This window comes from Patiria miniata, unplaced genomic scaffold (genome assembly GCF_015706575.1).
Source record: "Patiria miniata isolate m_02_andy unplaced genomic scaffold, ASM1570657v1 HiC_scaffold_7, whole genome shotgun sequence".
Taxonomy (NCBI): domain Eukaryota; kingdom Metazoa; phylum Echinodermata; class Asteroidea; order Valvatida; family Asterinidae; genus Patiria; species Patiria miniata.
The window spans coordinates 39,395,011-39,415,984 of NW_024037074.1; the positions used below are offsets into that span (position 1 = coordinate 39,395,011).

General features: G+C 41.9%; 1 protein-coding gene across 1 annotated transcript in view; it reads right to left on the reverse strand.

Moving 5' to 3' along the window:
- LOC119745762 (cytoplasmic dynein 1 heavy chain 1-like) overlaps window positions 1-20,974 on the reverse strand; it is a 118,599-nt gene that overhangs the window by 76,351 nt on the left and 21,274 nt on the right. Inside the window, exons 18-33 of the mRNA XM_038222353.1 lie at window positions 20,314-20,460; window positions 19,068-19,208; window positions 17,891-17,994; window positions 16,522-16,705; window positions 15,259-15,378; window positions 13,871-14,011; window positions 11,720-11,942; window positions 10,264-10,520; window positions 8,214-8,423; window positions 7,515-7,661; window positions 6,325-6,491; window positions 5,481-5,654; window positions 5,086-5,251; window positions 3,599-3,784; window positions 1,627-1,827; window positions 361-643 (exon numbers count right to left, since the gene is read on the reverse strand). Coding sequence (XP_038078281.1) covers window positions 361-643; window positions 1,627-1,827; window positions 3,599-3,784; window positions 5,086-5,251; window positions 5,481-5,654; window positions 6,325-6,491; window positions 7,515-7,661; window positions 8,214-8,423; window positions 10,264-10,520; window positions 11,720-11,942; window positions 13,871-14,011; window positions 15,259-15,378; window positions 16,522-16,705; window positions 17,891-17,994; window positions 19,068-19,208; window positions 20,314-20,460 — 2,851 coding nt within the window. The remainder of the gene's footprint in view (window positions 1-360; window positions 644-1,626; window positions 1,828-3,598; window positions 3,785-5,085; window positions 5,252-5,480; window positions 5,655-6,324; window positions 6,492-7,514; window positions 7,662-8,213; window positions 8,424-10,263; window positions 10,521-11,719; window positions 11,943-13,870; window positions 14,012-15,258; window positions 15,379-16,521; window positions 16,706-17,890; window positions 17,995-19,067; window positions 19,209-20,313; window positions 20,461-20,974) is intronic.

Here is a 20,974-nt window from a genome sequence, read left to right on the forward strand (position 1 = left end):
CCACCACTTTGGCAAAGAGAATTTTGAAGGATTCAGGGCGGTTAGGGTTAAAACATACTCTATATGCTATTCTCATCGGACCCCTTGCACAGAGCGCCCTCAGGTTTTGTTACTTGTAACACAGAGAAGCTCAAACTTGTCAAGGGGTCTACTGCCAAATGTTCATCAAACAGCAACAAACTTATGCAAAGCTGTCACAGAAAAGTTCTACCGATTGTTTTGAAGCGAAACTGTCACCTTCTGGAAGAAAGCAGGATCTTTACTATGGATTTGTGTAAATATAAGAAAGTTTTCACAAGGCCGACTCTACATCTTGTGATACCAAACTTTGAGGTCTGGTACCCAGTGTTATCAACTTACCAAATGGAGATCCACCTAGTCTGCCCTCCAGAGCCTGCGTCATGGTCAGGTAGCAGCGGTCAGTCAGCGGCGTCTGGACAAGCTTGTCCTGCACGCCCAGGTACTCAAAGCCGTAGTTGAAGCGAGCGTTGGCCATCTGGATGGACAGCTGCTGAAGGACGTCCGTGTGCTTGGGGTCAAAGTAGAAGCGCATCTGGCAGAGCCAGTCGAAGGCCGTGGGGCTGCTGGTCTTGTTCTGGATCAGCATGCGGGTGACGTCACGCTGGTGGACCAGCTCTGTGATCTAAGAGAGGGGAGACGTCAACAGGGAAGTTACACTCAAGGCCAGGGTCCAATGTCAGAGGACTGCTGTGATGTGGGGTATTTTTAACACCTCAGGGGTGCAAAGCACCCGAGGCGTCTGTCGGTGTCTGACTGGAGTTTGTTCCTGCCATGTGCCAGTTTATATCTTTATCGGGAAATACATGAAACACTGTGGTTTCGCCTTTGATTTACTGCAAGCTTTCCTGACAGATATGAAACTGAGCGGTTTCAGTTCTGTCCTGAAGCATGCAAACAGGCCCTACTGGCACGCACAGCGCAAAGGTAATTTATACGAAACGCAGAGTATTTGAGGTAAATTACCTGCAGCACATTGTATATGAGGCAACGTATATGCAGCCCAGTGTATATGAAGTAAACCATTATGGACTGGAAAAGTGGCCATTCTACCGGGCGAGTAAAAAACCCGAAAATCAAAATGGCAGGACCAATTTTTGAATGAAGTTTTGCCTGCAGCACTTTCAAAAATCTAGGATATGAAATCCCAGTCATTAAGCTTTCTTTTTGTACAAGAATCATTCAAATTTCGTTTTGCTGAAAGAACACTTACCTTTTCTGTGATCCGTAGCCAGAACTTTAAAATGCTGTTTGGGTTCAAAATTCCGTAACTTAAAAAGTATACAAGTGATTTGAATAATTCATGTACTACAAGAAAGCTCTTTCATTGGGCTTTCATATCCTAGATTTTGAAAGTGCTACAGGCAAATTTTGGTTCAAAAATTGGTCTTGCCATTTGGGTTTTTTCTTGTCACCCTGTAGACTATTGAAATTAAGGTATAATAGGTGATGTAATCCCGTTGTCCATTAGTACATCATGAACACCTGTAAAATACGAGACGTGAACAAGTCCTCAGCCAATGACATTTCACAATCAAATACCATGATATAACAAGCACAGTTGGAGTACTGAATGAATTACTGTGGGAACATTCTTCCCGTACTTACCAAGTGTTCCAGCTTCTTGCGTCTGACAGGAGGCTGCTCCTGCAGCACCGAGTCAGCCAGGACCTGTAAGGTGTTCTCAACTGTCTGCAGGACACCCTGGAGAGGGGCCATGTCCCCGGGTTTACCCTGGGCTATGACCCCCAGGGCTTTATCCGTGGACTCGGACCAGGAGATCTGGGCTGAGAGCACTACAAGCTGGGCCTGAAAGGAAAAGGAGATTTTTGGGTTTAGGATCAGGAGACAACTTTATGGAGAGTTTTTTAGCACAGAAATTCACTAAACAAAGACAAATATTGGCTACAATATTGGAAAAGTATTTATGCAAACACTCAAAAACGAAACTGCCAAAATATTATGAAACAGCCAACTTGAGTGCAAGTAAATAATAGCATGAAACATCCAGTGAACTCGTTGAGCCTGGTATGCTGTCATTCTCAAGAGAAGAGGATTTTGTAAGGGAATAAATGTGTGCTTGGGAGGTTTTAATCACTCTGTTTAAGACCGCTTGGAGTCTGGGTGCTGATATTCGGCTCAGGTAATTATCAGCACCCAGACTCCAAGCGGTCTTAAACAGAGTGATTAATACCGACCGAGCACATATTTATTCCCATTCATAAATACCTTTCCGGTCAAAAAAATCTCAGCCTTTCGGTAAAAAAAAAGCCCAATTTTGTTCAACAAGCTCACTTCATGTTTTTTTAAACACCCCTCTGGCTAAATAATGGAGTGTCCAGCTGGCGAGTAAGATGTAAAGAACTCCTTTTATGAAGATTGGCGCGCGCGTGTACTGTGCGAAGTCGCGCAGAATGCACCTGGGGCATTGCATTGTGAATTTAGGACTATAAAATTCTGACCCACTGGTAGTACTGTGCATGCCTATGTGAGGATTGTGAACATTCAACCACTACAAAGGCAAGAGGCACTGGATTTTTAGGAGTCCGAATTTCATGTGACACTGGAAAAGTGTTTAACACCAGCTAGCCATGTCTTTATCATCCGTTTAAGACCGGCCACGTGACAGGCTCTCGACCAATAGAAATGGGTAAACTGTCTTAGGTATTTATGAATATCGGTTCTAACAGAGCTGAGGCCCTAACAATCTCTGAGAACAACCAGTTTTCTCAAATACTACATCTGTCAAACGAATACAATTAGCATGCCAAAGAGGTCATCAGTTTGTATGGTCTTGTGACATCATGTGCAACTTGCAACACAGCATGGATAGAATTCCCCACTAGGAATCAGTGTGAAGCGCATAGTAACTTGAAAGAGGATGCATTCTTGAGAAACATGCATGCCACTTGTCTGTGTTTCAAAGCAGGATTAGCCATAGATACCAGGATTTCATCAAAAGGTTACCACTTTGGATTACAGCTTTTATTGGCAACAGTTCCGATAACTAAGGGTATGCAGGATGGTCGTTCACAGCTACGGATAGCTATAGGGCGAGTCAGAATGATCTGGACTCAACATTTTAAAGAAAATTTAAACAATATGTAGCAATAATCAAAACAAGTGCAAATGAGATATTTTATAGGCTGGTATTTTGGAGATATTTGGTGAAAGTTCCATTATACAAATTTGAAGAAAAGCGCTAGCAAAGAACACACGCTGAAAACACTCTGACCACGATTCCATGGTTCAACAAATTTATTGAAAACAAATTTATGGAAAACGAGCGACTTCAATGAAAATGGCCTAACTCCTCACCACAGCCTCTAATTTGAAAAATTCAAAATTCCTGTCGAAGAAAAGGTAATAATCATTCATGTGAAATATTCAGTGTTTTTTCTCAATATGCTCTATTTGCCACCAAAAAAATGGTGAACTCGGGTGCAAATCACTCTTACTCACCCTGTAAAGGTATGAATACGCATATCCGTTTACATGCGAAACCTCTCTACAACCATAAAGCTCCAAGAGGCACTTAGTTGTTTTTTTTCAGTGATTTAGATGGAGAAGACAAGCCTACCTGATACTGATCCACCCATTCCAGGAATTTGGCGGAGTCGATCTCCCCCTCTCGGAACTGAGCCATGCCCATCACGGCCGCGGCCAGCAGCTTGGCTAGGGTCACTCTCATCTCGTTCTCAACCAGCGTCAGCCATTCGTTGATCTTGGGGTGCTCGGTGATGGAGACGGGGGTCTTGAACAAAACCTGTATGGGGGCAAAAGGGGACAAGGTTAGGAAATTAAAGCCAACGTTCAAGTTTGAATGATGGGGAGGGGGGGGGGGGTGCCAATGTTCAAGTTTGAACGGGGGGGGGGGGGGGGGGGCTCAGTAATGGACACGGGGGTCTTGAACAAAACATTTATTGGGGCAAAAGGGGACAAGGTTAGGATATTAAAGCCAACGTTAAAGTTTGAACGGGGGGGGGGGGGGGGGGGGTTGACTCATGATCGAAGGCTCAGGGGTGCGAATCCTGCTCCTGGCTGTGTGTTGTGTCCTTGGGCAAGCCACTTCACCCAAACTTGCCTCTCTACACCCAGGAGTATAAATAGGTAACGCCATTAGCTGGGAAGTAACCTGCGATGGACTGGCATCCCATGCAGGGGGAATAGAAATATTCTCAGTCGTTTCATGCCAAGGAAACCAGAGATAAACGCCGGTCCGATGAGCCATATGGTGTAGGGACAGGCTTGACTTTTTACTCAATGTTTGAACTTAGATACACGCAAGCAACTTGAGCTCCCATGACTCGATACTGATCAGTTCCTCAAAGTAAAAGGAGGCTTTAATTGTCACTTCTACCAACATCTTGTCAATAAAAGTCTGCACCATGCAAGCAAATTATCTGAAAATCTTGCAATGTTGTAAGAAAGTCAATCAAAGGACAATCCCATGTCAATCACAAATCTCTCATACAACAACCAAAGTCAATCACAAGTCAATCATAAATCACCTCAAAAGTCCGGTCTCAAGTCGAGTCGCAAGCAAGTCAAATGAACTCAAACATTACTTTTTCTTGGTAGATATATGACTTGGGATATACTTACCATTTCACTTGTGATTAGATTTGTGATTTGAACTGCAAGTCAATGAGTGATTTTGGGATCAGGTTGGCGTAGCAGTTCTTTCCTCGACCTTCCACCACTGTGACCCGGACTCGAATCCCGCCTGGGCCAATATCTGGATTGGGTTTTCAGTCCCTGTCTGATTCCGTGGGTTTCCCCTAGAACACCATTCTGGGATTTTCCTCCCACCTCTAAAATTGTAATTTCCTTTCACATCTTCTCCCAAGGGACCCCACTGGAAAAGGGTCAAAAGATGTTCGTGGGCTATCTTGGCCAATCGCCGAATCATGCATGTCGACTTTCATTCTTTTTCTGATATGACTTGTGATTTGACTAGAAATTTGACTTGCAGTTTGACTTATGATTGATTTGTGATTTGACTTATGTTTTGAATCGTGATTGGCATGATTTTACAACTCTTGAGGTCTGGTGCCCTGTCTTTACCTCCTCCCCCTCCCTGGAGGCAATGCCCAGGACCAGGCTGAGATCCTCACTCAGGTTCAGGGCGGAAACTCCAGCAAACATCTTCTTGAAGTGCTTCTGGAGTTTCTCCACGTTCTTGCTGTTGCCGATGATCTCCAGAAGGTCCTCGTCTCCCACAAAGTAGAATCTGTTGAGAATGATGTTTGATTACGTTATTCATTATCCAACTATGGACTCATCTAGGTTTCTGCGGGAGTAATGCAAACTAATTGGTCCAGATGTGAATTGATCTGTGATTTACTTGTACAGGGCTTGTGATCCATCACAAGTACCTCATCTACAACACTGACCATGTCACAGACTCAAAGAGCTTTTTGCAAAATGTTGAAGATGGAAGCAGGGACCTTGAACCTCACCTTGGGAAGGAAGCCCTCTCCCTCTCCAGGTACTCTCCGAGAGCTTTCTGGATCTTGCCCAGCAGGTCCGCGAGTCTCTCCAAGGAGCGCTGGACGCCAGGGATGTTGACCACGTCCAGGATCAGGGGAGACTTGGCCACTTTCTTCATCAGGGCCAGGAACTCTGTGCTGATGCTGCAAAACAAGGAAGGGTCATCTTAAGAGGTTACAAAAATGAACGCAAGATGTAAGAAGAAAACTTGGAAGGGTAGGGCGATGAAAACTGGAGGTTTCAAGTAATTAACAAATAAAATTTCATTATATAAGATATCGAATGCAGTACCCGCTGGTATATCACATTCAAACCAGCCAGCCGACTGAAGCAAGCTCAATGGTCTAGTGGTAAGACGTCTGCACTAGTAAGCAGGCAGGCATGGGTTCGAGGCCCACCCAAGCAAGCGTGTGAATTTTCTTCTCGCAAGCTCTCTGACAGGACTGAGTGCACAATGAGTATATAGTTTTGTCGGTGAAGGACAAAATGCAACATTAAGATTGACACAAAAGCCAGAAATCAAGGTTTCCAAACAGAAAACAGCCATCCCATTGTAAGTGAATACCATCTTTGCTGATAAGTGATCTAGTTGCTGCGCCAGGGAACTTAAATCCAAATTGGATTTTTAAAATAGCAACGGAAGAGCTACTTTCAGGGAATATTCAAATGCGTCGAGGGGTCTTAGTAGAGCAGCAGCAAATTTTTTGTGTGTAATCAACTGTTAGCTTATTGCGTAGCTGCGCAAAAACAATTTTTCGCACTGTTTCTCGAAATAAGCTGCAGGACTGGAGATGAATATTTTGAGATGAGTACCTTGAGAATCGCTGCGTCTCCACCGGCAGGAGATGCTTGATGTCAGCACTGCCTGAGAAGATGCCGTCCAGATAGACCCATCGGCGCTGGACGTCAATCCAGACATCAAACAGGGCATTGATGCGGTTCAGCTTGTCCTCCCATGCCAACGCATCCTCCTCAAACACCTGATGTCAAAACAAACAGAACAACAATCTGTTACAGATCAAAAACAACAACAAAACAAGACAAGGTGATCCGCGGATTACATGCGTCGCTTTTTTTGTGTAGTATGGGGAGAGTTTCATGGCCGCCACATTGTTGATTGTGCTCAAGTTTCACCAGGAGGTTCTACGAGGTTTTACGGGGCACCTCGAGGTGCAACCTTTCAATTGATTTTGCATTTTTCGACTGATTAGTTTGGAAAGGGAACCTACCTTGTAGGATGGGAAGAGTTTCATGGCTGCCACATTGTTGATTGTGCTCAAGTTTCACCAGGAGGTTCTACGAGGTTTTACGGGGCACCTGGAGGTGCAACCTTGCATTTGATTTTGCATTCTTCCCTAATTTGTTTGGGAAGGGGACCTACCTTGTATTATGGGGAGAGTTTCATGGCCACCACATTGTTGACTGTGCTCAAGTTTCACCAGGAGGTTCTACGAGGTTTCACTGGGCACCTTGAGGTGCAACCTTGGTTTGATTTTGCATTCTTCCCTTATTCCTTTGGGAAGGGAACCTACCTCGTAGTATGGGGAGAGTTTGATGGCTGCAAAATTGTTGATATGCTCAAGTTTCACCAAGAGGTTCTACGAGGTTTCACTGGGCACCTGGAGGTGGGACCTTGCGTTATATTCTGCATCCTTCCCTAATTTGTTTGGGAAGGGAACCTACCTTGTAGTATGGGGAGAGTTTCATGGCCGCCACATTGTTGACGTGCTGAAGTTTCACCAGGAGGTTCTACGAGGTTTTACGGGGCACCTCGAGGTGCAACCTTGCATTTGATTTTGCATTCTTCCCCTGATTAGTTTGGAAAGGGAACCTAGTTTGTAGTATGGGGAGAGTTTGTAGTATGGGGAGAGTTTCATGGCCGCTACATTGTTGATGTGCTCAAGTTTCAGCAGGAGAATCTATGAGGTTTTACGGGGCATCTTGCGGTGCGAACTTGTGTTTGATTTTTCGTTCTTCTCTTATTTGTTGAAAAGGGAACCTACCTTGTAGTATGGGGAGAGTTTCATGGCTGCCACACTGTTGATGTGCTCCTTGACCTTTGTGAAAAGGTCGTCCCAGCCGCGGATGATCCGGCATTTGTTCTGGAAGTTGATCAGATCCAGCTCGTAGGATTGCCAGACATCACGGACCTAAACAGATAAAAATATTATTGGTATTTAACTTTATTATTTCTTTTTTCTCCATACACATGTAAAAAAAGGCGCCGTAAAGGTTTCAGTACAACGAATTGTGAAACTGTTTTCTATCAGCTTCAATCAATTTCTGTCGTGATTATATTTTCAAATATCGCAAAAAGTGAGCTGCAGCATTCAAAAGTAAACCACGATGTTTGACAAATTGTGAAACGTTGTCATGGCGGTGGACAAAACGTAAACCAGGCGAACCACGCTGTTACAAAGACGGCAACTTGTGCTTTATAGATCACCAGCCGGTCTCTCTAATATGGCTTCAAATGGCATTCTTCTGCAGCTTTCTGTACGCTATCCAGTCTTTATATACAGATCAGTGGTTTGAACCCCTAAAACTGAAGAGTTAAAGTACCCTAATTTGCTAAAAAATATAGCGTAATTTAGAGTATTTCAACAGCTCCTTGCAAAAAAAATTGTAGGAAGTTAGGCCTGCTGACCAAGAAGATTTACTAAGCTACTTGCTCCTAGAGCAAAACGTCAGAACCTACAAACCTGTTTGAGGAATTCCTCCAGGGCCATTTCTCCTTGAGCCACGTTGATGATGTCGCGTACGATGTTCTCGTTCTTCTGCAGGTCCACGTCCCAGACCAGGCCCAGGGTCAGCTCTGACAGCACCCAGCTGACCCTGAGACGCTTCATCAGCTGCTTCCAGTGTCGCTCCTTCAGGGCTTCCGACTTGAGCTCCACCACCAGCATGTTGACCTGGTTTAATAAAGGCCCCGGTTAGGAATTAATACAGTTTAACACACCGACTGTGCTGGTAAAGGCCAGTTATGACACAAGGTTTAATTCACTGACTTGGTTGCATGTTGGTAATTGGTAAACTGAAGTAATTGCTGAGCATGGATGGATTGTGATACAAGGTATTATATACTGGCCAGATTGGAAAAAGTTGATTTGATATCAGGCTTAACCCTAACTCCCTAGGCATTTTTGCTGGGATGCAACCTCAATCCTGCAAATTCCTCCAACTGCCTCCATGTAAAAATTGCATACAGCCTCAATCCTGCAAAATATTCCGTTTTTTTCTTGAATGTGGTCATTGGAGGGGTGACCACTGCCTCAATCCTGCAAAAATCCTCCAGCAATCACTGTCAATGTTGAAGCACAGCCAGTGACATCCTGGAGCAGTGCGGAGGATTTCAAGTATATTTTAGGCCTAAATTTATGCACGGCTGAGAGCAAACAACACAAGGTCTGGCCCAAGACCTTGACACAGTTCATCCTCAAAAATCAGTCACACATTTTTTGCCATATAGCCTCAATCCTGCAAAAACCTCCATTTTGCAAAGAGAATTTTGGAGGACTTGGGAAAGTTAGGCTGAATAGATTAGCCTGGCTTGTAAAAGTGGATACGATATCAGGTCTAACATCCTGACATAGTTTGTAAGCGAACATGAGCAAGTTCAGAGGACTATGATGAACCATAGTTCAATTAACTTCACTCAAACGCAGGATAGTTAGACTACTCTAGTGGACTACTTAGAGCCAGAGCCCAGGACAACGTTGCATCACTGGTTACCAATAACCATGCGCATCATAAAGCACTGCTCAGAGCCAGGACCAAGAAGTTTTGGGATGACGTCAATGTGACCAGGGCCCAATTTCATGGTTATGCTAACCACATAATTTCGCGCTTACGATAACTCTTTTGAGCTAACCACGCTAGCAGAAAAATTCCCTTACCCTGTAAGCACAGAATCATTAGATACGGGATGCACGAATGCGTAGAAGCCAAACTTCCACGCTAACGCGTGAAATACGCTTACCGTAAGTACACAATTTTCTGCTATAGTAAGCAGGGATTTTTTCGCTAACGGTAAGCAGAGGCAATAAACTGGGCCTTTGACTAGAGGCATTCGCATGTTGCTATTAGTGCGACGCAAGTTACGACACAAATCAACCACTTGTCAACTAATTGTCCTTGGCCGAACTTGCTCTATGATGTCATATTTTAACACATTGACCTGGTTGGTAACAGTACAGGGTGAGTAAAAAAAACGAAACCCAAATGTCGGGACCATTGTTTTAGTGAAGTTCTGCATGTAGCACTTTCCAAATCTAGGATATGAAAGCTCAATTCATAAGCTTTTTGTTAGTACAAGAATCATTCAAATCACTCATGTACTTTTCAAGTTACAGAGTTTTTAACACAACCGCCGATTTAAGGTTCTGTCCACGGATCACAAAAAATTCAGTGTTCTTTCAGCGAAATGAAAACAAATCACAGTAGGATGTGTGTGAATTGTTTTGTTTTGCTGAAAGAAGGCACACCTTTTTTGTGATCTGTGGACAGACTTTAAAACGGTGGTTGTGTTTAAAACTCCGTAACTTAAAAAGCACACGAGTGATTCGAATGATTCCTATACTAGAAGAAAGCTGATGAATTGGGCTTTCGTATCCTAGATTTTGAAAGTGCTACATGCAGAACCTCACTAAAACAATGGTCCCGACATTTGGGTTTTTTTTTTTTTTTTAACTCACCCTGTAGATAAGACAAAGCTTACGTTTTCGAAAATCCCATTAAACTGTGATCTAGTACCTTGGCGTATCCCTTCAGCACCCTCTGTACATGCTCATAGGAGGCGTACTGTCGCAGCCGCGCCGGCAAGCTCTTGAGCTGCGTCATCAGTGCGTCCAGGCTCTGTCGCAGCTTGCGGGGAGCCACCGACAGCCAGGGCTTCTCCTTGAGCTCGTCAATCTGCTCCCAGATGCGGGCCAGCTCACACCAGACTCCCTTGAGATCCTGGAGCTCCTCCAGGGCCACCTGGACTCGCTCCTCGCTAGGACTGGCCACACCTTGAGGAGTGAATGGATATCAAATAATTCAAACTTTGGGCTTTGAATTTAACCAGTGAAAATTTATAAGCATTGTATCCTTATTGTTGTGAGAAAAATTCAAAATTCCTCACACTTAACAGTGATTGATTGCGATACCCACCGCTACATCAGATTTAAACCAGCCGACGGACCCCGGCTAGCTCGGTGGTCCAGTGTTAAGATGTCTGCACTAGTAAGCAGGAGGTCATGGGTTCAAGTCCCACTTGAGTTAACTTTTGGAATTTTATTTTTTCTTGCAAACCCTCGGACAGCACTAAGTATACAGTGCTTATGTTATTAAGGGCAAAACAAAATATTAAAATTTAACAAGCTTGCTTGGACAGGATCCAAACACAATAATTACAAATGATGACGTTGTAACTACTTGACCATCAAGCTTGCTTGAGTTTACACAGTTATTCCTCTTACCAGATGTGCTGGAAGAAGCTCACATCAGATCACTCTCATTCATAATTAGATTTTTTTTATGAGAAATTGACTGTTCTCTAATGTACCTTTTGTCTATGGATTTATACACCTTATCTTTTAAATTATTTTCACCATGGGAGGGATTATTAGTTCATGCATCTGAACAACTACTGGAAAGATGCTTCCGATGTAACAAAGACTCAAAGACTGACCATCAATTCCAATTTGATGTTATGAAAGTTACAAAGCATTGGACAATTATAAAAGATCCTCAAACCAATTCAAACAGCAAATTACGATGTAAGATTGTAATGCTTCCTTAGAATCGACTCATGGAATGCTACTCTGCAGTCTATAATTCCTCCCGTTTCTAAGACTGAACATTTCTTTATTGTCTTCGCTCTTTAGCTTTCATTAGGTTTCGTTATGTACCCTTAGGCCATAAAACAAAGTCTCCGGTTTCTGGTATGCACGTGTTTTTAGATTGGGTTATAGTCGAGAATAAGCTTTATGTGGCCTCTCTGGACTCCCATATATTTGCACTAAGTTTAGTCGGGCACCATTTGCAGTCATCAGCCGACATTTGAAGCAAAAAATCAGTTAAAAAAAAAAAAAAGCCGCGTCACCGCACCACTTTTTGGGCAAGCTCCATACCAGAAACCGGAGACTTTTTTTTTTTGGCCTTAGTGAACATTTGTGAACACTTATGTTTCATTCTCAGAGAACAAAAATCAGATTGGATTGCTCACCGATTTCTTGGAGTTCCAGCGCTTCCTTGGCCTTGGTGATGTTGTCCCGGTCCTCCTTCAGCCGAGCAAACTTGCCCTCGAAGATGGTCAGGGTGTTGGTGGCGAGGTCTGGCCTCAGCTCGCCGTCGATGGGCTTGTTCTTCTCCCATTCCGTCAGGAGTTCTGTGGTGCGAGCCTCCACGGTCCGGTCCTCCGACACGATCTTCATCTGCAGGCTGGCAACCTTTAAACAGGAAGAGACAACAACTTTGATGAAATTGAATCCAATGTATTGTTGAGTTGGACGAAATCCAATCACAAATCTAAAGTAATGACTCAGGAGTGGTTTTTGCAATTCCAGCGTTATGAAAGGAAGTGTAATGTCCATGACAGAGCAAATTGTGCAAAATGATACAAAACTCCTAGTCTGTAATCTCCTTGACCATTACTAGATGATAGTGACCATTACTAGATGATAGATGTGTGAGATTTGAAAAACACATTTTCAGGTTTATCCACTGAGCTCTTAAAAGCTCTGTCACAGACATTACATGACACTAGAATTCGGGCGATTCACAATGCAGTGCGTCACCAAGAGTTTGCCATGGAGAATTAATTTTTCCCAGTGCATTGTGGGAGATGGTCGACAAATTCGCAGCGCGGGACATTTGAAATTGTTCGTTTTTCCGGTCAGTAGTTTCATAAGCGTATGATTCGAGTGTATGTTTGCCCTTTTCTTTTCTTTTTTATCAAAATGGTGATTTTTGGTAAGGCGCAGAACGCTATGCCCCAATCAATAATAATCAGCATTTAAGAACGCTCTTATTAGTAAACTAAATCAAAGCGCTTACAGTATTATTATTACCCCTGATCATTGGGCCAATTAAACATTCCAAATACCATCTCAGCTCCCTGGTGAGTATACAGCTCGATGCTGCCTGTTAGGCGCAAGCAAGCTTATTCAATCACAATAACCATTTCTGCCCTCACAGGTACCCATTTACTCCTGGGTGGAGAGAAGCAATGAGTGACAATGTGCCTTGCTCAAGGGCACACGCACCATGACCCTGGCTGGACTCGAATAACAAATTAGCTGAAGTTGTCTTCTGGCCATGTTTTGTAGACCGTAACTTGAAAAGTTTACTCTCCATGGCAAACTCTTGGTGGCGCACTGCATTGTGAATCGCTAGAATTGCCCATATACAACATGTAAAGTCACTACTTTAAAATAGAGATGGCTGAGACGAAAATGAGGAGTTATTTTGATGTTTCCCCTGAAGAAAGTCAGAGCATACTGACCGACACCTCAAGATAACACTTCTTGTACCTTACAGAGCCATATCAGTATTAGAAATGCATATGATGCACCAACAAAATGCTCAAAGTTGTAACTTTCACCCTTTAACGCCTTAGTCACATGAATTTAATGATAAAGACACTTTACAAACAATTTATATCAAACTGAAAACTGCAACATACTCTGGAGGTTTTCCAAACCCAACTTGTGCTCCAGAAAAAAATTCAAGCCTTTTATGCTCACCCTAATATTTATTTTATTAATATTGTAAAATTTGGCCTCTAACTAATTTGATGGCCTTAAAGACAAACAGGATAATTTGCTTTTCATGCAGTTTGTTTGTTTCCAATAATAAACCACTCAAAATCCAAAGAAGAATGTAAACAACCTTACCTGTTGAAGTTATATTACACTTTTCGAGAAAACAGCAAATGACAGCAAGCCAGACGGAATAATTTCACTGGGGGTGTTTGGTACCAGTAGGATTTTTAATTCAAGTAAGCTTTTTGGTAATAATTTAGTAGGTTACTTCTGGGATATTAAAGCAGAGAAGGGAACTATACTTGAGCAGATTCCCGAAGGTCAGGGGAGTTAATTTCTCTTGAGGCTGCAGCCTGATAAAAGTCAAGTCTGGAAAACCCTTTGCAAAGTCAATCCAATAGGGCTCGCTCAATGACAGCCATCTCTGTAGGAGAACTGCAACTGCGTATTTTACGCTATCAAGCACGCATTGCGCAGTGTTGAAAATGTTCCAAACACATGCGCTTGTTGCTTGAAATGTGTTCGAAAAACGACGCAGCCGATGCGCTTTATGCACACGGATGGTCTGTAGGAAATGCCGTCATTTGAATGAGACCTATACACGAGCTCCTTACCTGTTGTTGGATAGCTGTGTCCTTACGCTTCATGATCTCATTGTAAGCGCCCCACTCGCCCTCGATGTTATCCACATACAGCCAGCTGGAAGGAAACTGGTAGCGCTGACGTTCCAACAGCTTCTGTCCTCCACGGTACATCTAAATGACCAAGGCAAACAGGTGTCAAGGCAAGTTTATAGTTGGTCGCGCGATGACAAACATCCAACATTGATGGACGCTGAATGCTCAGTATTTATTTGGCACTTTATATTCGTCGCGTGGCAGTTGTAAACATATGCGCATCATACACGATACACAAGCAAAATTCAACTGTGAAATATAACAATCAAGAATTGTTACTGCTGAATAAAATTACGACTATTTCTCGCTCTGGTGGGTTGTTGTTCGCTGTTCGGTTCTAATCGACGTCTTATACCATTTAAGCAAAAGTAAATTCATTGAAAATATTAGGTAAATAAATAAATATAACACGTATAATGTCGACTTTTGATGTCTCGCCCTTCATCCTCAGGTAGAAATTTGCTTTCACATATTACTGACAATAATGTTTTCTGTTCATTTTCGATTCTGTTATCAGCCTGCCGTATAGCAAAACACCCGAAAATTGCTTTACAAAAACACAGTCGTCAATTTTGTTCGATTAATAACTTGTATTTGCATTTTCATTATTTCTCAAAGATCAAGCAATCCTATAGACCTTTCTATCGTTTGTAAACATTGAGCGCCAATTTGTATGGGCTGCTGCAAGCGCATAAATCGAAGTCGTGGTTGGCAACATATTTTTCCTAAAAAGTCCTCATAACACCCTCATTACATAAGTAAAAGGCTTGTTTGGGAATTATTGTGTAATGTTTGTTGATAATCATGTATTTTCAAAAATGAAATAACATTTTTGTAATAATTAATAACTATTCTTCATTTTTGCAGTGTGGGACCTTCCAAAGTTTGGCAACCTGTGGTTGGCAAAATGAGCCAACCACGTGTCGCCGAAAGATAGGTCTATTCGTTCAATGATGAAAACTGAGGTCAGTGACCATGTCAAAATTCAATTATTTAAACTCTGTGGTGACGTCCCCAGCGTCTTTCAGAGACTAGTTGCTGGCACATCAGTGACAACTATAAACTGCGTGTAAGATGATCGCGCATCAATTTTACAGTCGCGCGATCATCGCGCGATCTACTATAAACTCGGCCTTAAAACAGTGGTAATGGTTGCGCTCAGATTTATACCCCTCTCAACAATTATGGAATCCATGCACTAATACCCCTTCTCAAAATTTTCAGCTGAATAAAAGAAGTTCATTTTCATTTGATTAAAACAAAACAACCCAAAAAAAACCCAGAATGTGTATGTCACACCGAGTATCAGCGTGTGTATGACTCACCTCGACCTGTTTCTCCCAGGCCCTGTACTTCCTCTTGAGGTTCTGTACGTAGGTGATGAAGCTGACGGCATCAGAGGTACTGGCCGTGTCCACTGAGTGTTGCTCCAACTCCGTGCGAGACTAATGGTATCAAACAAAGAAAAACACCTGAAATTAGATTCCCAAATGGGGTCCAAAAGTGTGACATTTTTTTGTTTTCCTGTTACACCTGACCTGTGTAATTTGCCATGCAAATATCATTAAAATTGACTTCAAAACTATTTGTATTTGTTTGGCAAGTACTTTGCTTTACATAATCACTCATAGAGATAGAAGGCATTGAGGAATATGTCCTGAATTTACACAATCTTATATCAGATGTAACATGGACACAGATTTATGGAATGACTCTTTTCATCAATCATTCAAATGAAGTAAAACTAAAAATTAGGCAATTAGGAGATTAAATTTGTGAATGTTAAACAGAGCTATTCCCACATCGGATACACTGAAGCAGTGTGATCATTTTTGAAGAAAGAAAAACAGGGGAAGGGGAAAACTTTAACCAGCAACATGCAAACTTATGCAAATAATCTGGCCTGAATGCCTGTTTGTACCCCAAACTGCTGTCATTACCAGGGTTGAGATTGAGTTGAATGAAAAATCCACACAATAATTTCCAGAGAGTCTGAAGGTCACTGAGGGTCCAGAGTAACATAGGGTCAGTATGGTATTTGTATTCGCCCAAAGGCACGCCTTGAACTACCCATTTTTTGGTTCTATATTTACAAACCTTTATAGGTAAAAACATCTGTACGGTAAAACCTTAGGAATTTCAGATTTCAAAAGGGACTCTTTCAAAATCCTTAACCCTCAACCTCCCCAACTCCATCAAAATCCATCCCCCCATTTTGGGGGACTTGGTCCTGCAGGCCTGGTTGGACTAAATATTGATGGGAGTATGATGGACTTGGGCCTGGACGACTAAAGCAAAGCCTGCATTGGAAGCAGTGTGATTGATGGATTTTGGCAGACTTGGTCCAGTACTACGTAAAAGACAGTGCTGGTTAAAAAAAAATCCTGAAATCGGGAAAAATCCTTCACATTTCCCCCCTGCAAAATTTTACCCCCCAGTCTAACCTCAGGAACTTCAGATTTCACAAGGGACTCTTTAAAAATCCTGAAATCAAGACAAATCCTCACATCCTGAAATTAGCAAAATTGCTTTACGGCACCCTCGTTTACTCAATAAATGACCTATTTGGTTGTGAATTTGTCTCTGACCTTTGCCAGGGAGCCGTGGAAGTCCGTCATCTCAGATCCCAGGTTGTTACCAAACTTGCTCAGGATCTCCTTGTGCCAGGCGTCATACTTCATGTTGACCTTGGACTGCACCTTGCCGTAGTCCACCACCATGGGGCCGAATTCCTTGCGCGTCTCGGCGTTGTCGAACGTGGTGCGAGATTGTCTACAACGTGAACAAAAATTAGACTTACCAACGGGCTGCAGTAATTGAATATTAGTCAATCATCACCACAAGTCAAATCACAAGTCCACCACAAGTCAAATCACAAGTCCATTACGAGGCAATCACAAGGAACTTTATTGTAGTTTGTTTAATGGCTCATGACTTGACTCAAGACTTGACAACTTGTGACTGACTTGTGATTGACCTGTGATTGACTTCCACTTGGCAACATCTCTGTCTACAACTTTTACTACTACTAATAATAATATTGATTTATTTAGCACACATATCAACCAGGTTATCAGTACAATATTATTACTGCCATCCACCAGGCCAATGGAAACATTCCAAAGACCATCTCAGCTCCCTGGGGAGTATACAGCTCAATGCTTTCATATCAGCGCAATCAGCTAATCAAACACATAACCATCTCTGCCCTCACAGGTACCCATCTGCTCCTGGGTGGGGAGAAGCAATGGGTGACAAAGTGCCTTGCCCAAGGGCACACGCACCACAACCCCAGGCTGGACTCGAACCCACAACCTGCAGATTTACCCACAAGATCATGAGTTCAGTGCTCCAGACCACAAGGCCTCGGTCCTCCACATTTAGAGGACTTGGGGGACTCATCTTGAATTCTTGTGAGGACTTAACTACCACTCTTTCCCAATGAATTGAAATTAAAGGCATATGGGATCATTTGAATTTATCCCAAAAGTAACCTAGCAAATTATTATCAAAAAGCTTACTTGGATTAAAGATCGTACTGGTGCTAAACAACCTGTGAAATTATTCCATCTGGCTTGCTGTCATGTAGAAGAAATCAAGGAATGTAGCTGATTTCCAACAATCAGTCAGTTGACTGATTTTCGGAAATAAAGAGTTTTATAGAAATAAAGACTGCTATCGTGTTTCGCGATCAAAAGGTTGTGCATGTTGTTTTAGTGTAGTATCCACTTAGCTGAAAATTCAACAGGTTATGTTTTGAACATTCTTCATTGGATTTTGAGTGGTGTTATTATTGGAAACAAACAAAATGCATGAAAAGCAAATGATCCGATATGCCTTTAAATACATGACAAGCCTATTAAATTTGTAGTTCTTTGTACATCCATTGCTTGATATCAACCACCAAGGCCGTCTACTGAATTCTGGAGTACCTTAAGCTGTTTATTTAGCTGTTACCTGATTTCAACTAGCAGTTGCATCCAGAGCTTCAAGTCATCTCCAATGCGAGTGTAGACGTTGTGGGGCTGCATGTCCCACAGGGATTGGTACTGAAGCCACTCCTATAAACAGCAAAAACAACTTAGTTACTTAATACTTTCAATTAGTGACCAATGTGTTTCACGATTACAGAAAAGTGTTGCACAAAACTGAGCACCTCTAAAAATTTAATCAAATTGTCTATTACAAAATTTTCAGTTTTTTTGTGTGTTAAATGTGCTTCTCCTGTGTTCTTCAACAAATTTGATTTTTTTTTCCCTTTTAATAATTTTTTTTTAACTTGTATGTTTTATTCAAACCAAAGAAACCTAATTTTTTTCCTGCAACTATTTGGAAAAAAAATGTTTTTGTTTTACACATAAATGGATTCACTTTGCGAGCAGACTGGTTCCCGGTTGATACCGATTGTGAGGCGGGTACCACTCTACCTCGCGAGAACGGAATTATTGTCAGGCAGCCAATAATTTGAAATGTAAAGTAATATTTCAATACCTAAACACGGGCCGATTTTTTTCAGTCAATGTCTCATTCAAAAGTGAATAACGTTTGCATTGCTGGAAATAGCAATTTAGCAAAGAATCTATTAACATATTATGGCTGTTTCAAGTTCACAATGATCAACACGTCAAAAAAGTAAAACACTGAGAAAAAGGCCTGTAATTTTTTTTTGAGTTTTGTATTCGTGAAAAAGAAAGATGCCAATTGATTTTTCCTTAAAACACTTTTATTCACAAGTTTTACACCATTTCTTTAAAAGTTGTGTAGTAGATATATCAAAGACTACAAATATCAATAAATCTGAAAATTGAAAAAAAAATCCCCCATTCTGTTCTTTGCAATTTTTCTCCACTTTGGCCTGTGCCCAGCTCCATCTCATTTTGCCAGAACGCCTCACATATAATAATTCTAGAATGAAACCACTTCTAGGCCAGTTCATACAGGACGCGAAAGCGACTGTGAATGCAAATTTGTGAGGTCATGGCAGGTATTTGCGGTGCATATTCTCAAAAGGTAACACATTTCGATTCCGGCGATTTTCGCAAGCAAATATTTCCTGACATCATTTTTGATTCGCATTCGCATCACATATGTAGTAGGTGTAATACAACATTAATGAAGTATGGCTTTTACTGACCTTGACATACTCCTGGACTTGCTTGAGGATCTTCTCAATAGCCTCGTAGGGTTCCTCCAAGACCTGTTTGCCGTCGGGGAGCTTGCTGAGGAGGGTCCGATAGACGGCCGTCTTGTTGGACTCGTGCTGCTCAATGCCCACCTAGTTGAAAGAAGCAATGATTGTTGTGTTACTCAATTGATTGATGGATTGATTATTACATTATAATTTGTCAATTCATTGAAAACCACTTTGTTTAAATGTAGGCTCCTTTATTAATTTATATTTCTTTCTTTATGTCTTTCTTTCTTCTTATAATTCTTACCCAGAATATGCTCGAACAGTCAAGAACATAGGTCATTTGCTTTTTGTGCATTTTTTTTGGGTTTGGAGCAACAAAATTGCTCAAACTCATACGAAGGGTGTATAACAACTAAAGTGTTGAAATTTCAGCTCAGTGGATGCTCTACATTTAAACAAAACAGAGAAAATGTATGCACAATATTTGGGGTCTCATAACTGGATTCCATTGCCAAGTCACCTAAAAAAAAAGGTGTGCCTCAGGCAAATTTTTGAAACCACCTTCAATGATTGTTTCCTTCCGAATGATACCATTTCAGGCGGAATAATTTCACAGGGTATTTGGTACCAGTCCTATCTTCACTTTGTGCAAGGATTTTTTTCCGTTAAATCGGTAGGTATGTTTCCAGGTAATTGCAAATGTTCCTGCGTGCCTTTAAAAACTGGTTTCCTTAGGGGCCCTGCATACATTACAGATAACTACATTCAATTAAAACACTGTAGATAGCACAAGACAAGAGTATATCAGCCAGTTTTAACCAGTTTATAACTGTTCCATCACACTATTATCCCATTAACCCTAACGGTCCCCAACCAGCCAAACTCCAACACCAGGGTTTGTTGGAATCTGTTAGGATGAGTACTGCACTCGTAAACTGATCATGCTTTACATGGGATTAGGCATACCACAAATAAACAGAGTCCAACTGTTTACGTGCACAGTTTACCCTATGATGTTGGGATTTGCAAGGATGAGGAAGGTTCCCAGTAAATCACCCTAGGGAGTTAGGGTTGTAATCTTCAGGCATGCAACTGGGAAGTCACAAAAAAAAGAGGAAATTCAAATTTTTTCAAGACTTTGTAGTGTTTTTCTATTTTCAATGGCACACTTGGGAAGTACAAAAAGAGGAAATCAGCTGATCCGAGGAAAAGTTGCATGCCTGAATCTTAGAGTTGGGCCCCTAACCTGGTAGCGAGAGCTCTCTAGTCGCTTGAGGCCTGTGATGATGCGTTCCCAGGCAAAGAGCTGCTGCATGAGCTGGAAGCGAGCCTCCTCGATGGGAGGAGCCAGGTACATGACCTGGTTGGTGATGCGGATCTCGTGGATCATGCCCTGGGAAAACAAACAAAAAGCAAATGGTTTTATTATTACTATTGCACTGCAGTTAAAGGGAATATGCAACATTTGCAAACCTCAAAAAACAAAACTTCCAAATGATTATGAAATACGTTAATGGACTGTTAGTGAATAACAGTCTAAACACATCTTGTAAAAGCATGGCACCTGGTGTGCTGACATTGTCAAGAAAAGTTGTATTTTTGTATCAATTTTCAACGCTGGTCCGACCAGTTGGGAAAAAAAAAATTTCTTCAAATACTGCCCCCAATTTACCATATTTAGTTAGTCCCATTTTGTTTGCAATCGATTACACACCCATGAACGGGTGCAAGCCAGCTAGACTGGTTCCCTGACCTTACAATTCCCTGACGTCTATAAATTTCTCCGTTTCGTCTTAAGTGGGGACAGGGAACTAGAGTACAAGAACATGATAGTTTTTCTTGCTTTTTCCAGCATCTACGAACGCACAACTTTAAGCAAATCAGTGTAACAATTTAACAAAGTACTA